This window comes from Myotis davidii, unplaced genomic scaffold (assembly GCF_000327345.1).
Source record: "Myotis davidii unplaced genomic scaffold, ASM32734v1 scaffold196, whole genome shotgun sequence".
Classification (NCBI taxonomy): domain Eukaryota; kingdom Metazoa; phylum Chordata; class Mammalia; order Chiroptera; family Vespertilionidae; genus Myotis; species Myotis davidii.
This window is the reverse complement of record NW_006288258.1, coordinates 3,968,759-3,970,558: the sequence shown is the minus strand read 5'-3', so window position 1 is coordinate 3,970,558 and position 1,800 is coordinate 3,968,759. Positions and strand designations below refer to the sequence as shown.

At 49.8% G+C, this 1,800-nt stretch overlaps 1 protein-coding gene across 1 annotated transcript in view; it reads left to right on the top strand.

The window, feature by feature from the left end:
• Positions 1–1,273: 1,273 nt before the first annotated feature.
• Positions 1,274–1,800, top strand: part of LOC102757791 (F-box only protein 31) — an 8,754-nt gene continuing 8,227 nt past the window's right edge. The window contains 2 exon segments of the mRNA XM_015561600.1: positions 1,274–1,552; positions 1,555–1,773. Of these exon segments, the coding sequence (XP_015417086.1) occupies positions 1,274–1,552; positions 1,555–1,773 (498 nt within the window).

Here is a 1,800-nt window from a genome sequence, read left to right as displayed (position 1 = left end):
GCTGGTAGGAATCCAGAAAAGTGGAGAGAAGGAATCTAACTGCTCTCAACATGAGAATGGAAGCCTGTCTGAATGGGCAGGGCCAGTCTCAGCCCATAGGAAAATTATGTTCACAGTGAGCAGATCCTGTGAACTTTTTTTTTGAGGGCATCCATTCACCCAAGGAACTAGCAAGGTTAGTCACTTGTAAGTGAAGAACTGAGGTCAACTGAAAGTGAAGAACTCAAGTCCATCCTTGCTCACATGTAGGAGCCCATTCCTACCAGGGGCCTGGGAGATTTGGCAGAAGCTGGGTGAAGGCTGAGCATAGTAGAGATTTCCCTTATGGAGTTCAAGGTCAAGTCAACCTACAGTCAATAACTCTGCTCTAAGCTATAATATAATACCACCAACATCACTAGGATGGCTATAATATATTTTTTAAGAAAGCATTCATGAGAATGTTTAAAAATTGGACCCCTCGTACATTGCTGGTGGAAATGTAAAATAGTGGGGCCACGTTGGAAAACGTTTTTGGCAGTTCCTCAACATGCTAAGCATAGAGTTACCAGATGACCCAGAAGTTCCACTTCTAGGTACATACCCAAAAGAAATAGAAACATGTTTACACGAAAAACTTGTACACAACGTTCTTAGCAGCGTTATTCATAAGAGCCTCAAACTGGAAACAACCCAAATATTCATCAACTGATGAATGGGTAAACAAAATGTGGTATACCCATACACTAGAATATAGCATACATAAAACTTTAAAATGTTATGCCAAGTGAAAGAAGCCAGTCAGAAAAGACCAGATATTATGACTGCATTTATGTGAAATGCCGCCCCCCCCCTCCCCACCAAGGGCATATCCCTGGAGGCATATCCATACAGAATGCAGATTAGTGACTGCCTGGGGCTAGGGCTGGAGAACAGGGTGGCGACTGTTAATAGGTATGGGTTTCTTTTGAAGTGTTGCTAAAGTCCTACAATTGGCTCCTGTCTTAGGGGGCGTGGCTAGGCCCTGGGGGGCGTGGCTCAACTCTGGGGCAGGACCCAGCCAGCTTAAAGCCTGGTTGCTGGCAGCCCAAGCTGTGGTCGCTCTTATGCTTCAAGGCATGGAGGAGTGGGCTTGCCTCTGCTCTTTGCTGGGATGTCGGGGTGGTTAGCAATGCCAGGGCTCAGCTGAGATGGCAGCGGCTGACAGCAAGCTGCCCCCCCTGCAGAAACGCACGTTGAGGTGGACGAGGCAGCGAGGTGCTGTGCGGGGAGTGGAGGAATCTCGAGCCCCATAATGTCCCCGCAGTCCCCGCGCTGCTCGCTGCAGGACCTGCGGGTGGAGATGCTGGTGGAGATCTTCGCCTCGCTCCCTGGCACCGACCTGCCCAGCCTGACCCAGGCCTGCACCAAATTCCACTGCATCCTGCACACCGACAGCATCTGGAGACAGCGCTGCCGGGAGGAGTATGGCGTTCGTGAAAACTTGCAGAACCTGGAGATGATAGGTATGTCTTATCGAGAAGTCTATGCGAAGCTGCTCCACCCATACAGAAACATTTTGGGATTGTGGCACCTAGAGACTGAGCACACTATAGAACACTAGTGAATGTAGTGGTGGACGGCTTATGCATTACTGGTTGGGTGTACGGGCCTTGCCTTAACACCCATGTGGATGGCCCAATGCAATTCAATCCCTCGTTCAGAATTTGTCTGACGGAGAGGAAATCAGCCACGGTGGAGTGCATGGAAGGCCGCATCAGCGGGCCCCACAACCACCACATGCAGATTCAGAAGGCCAGGCTCAGCATCCAGTGGAAGAAG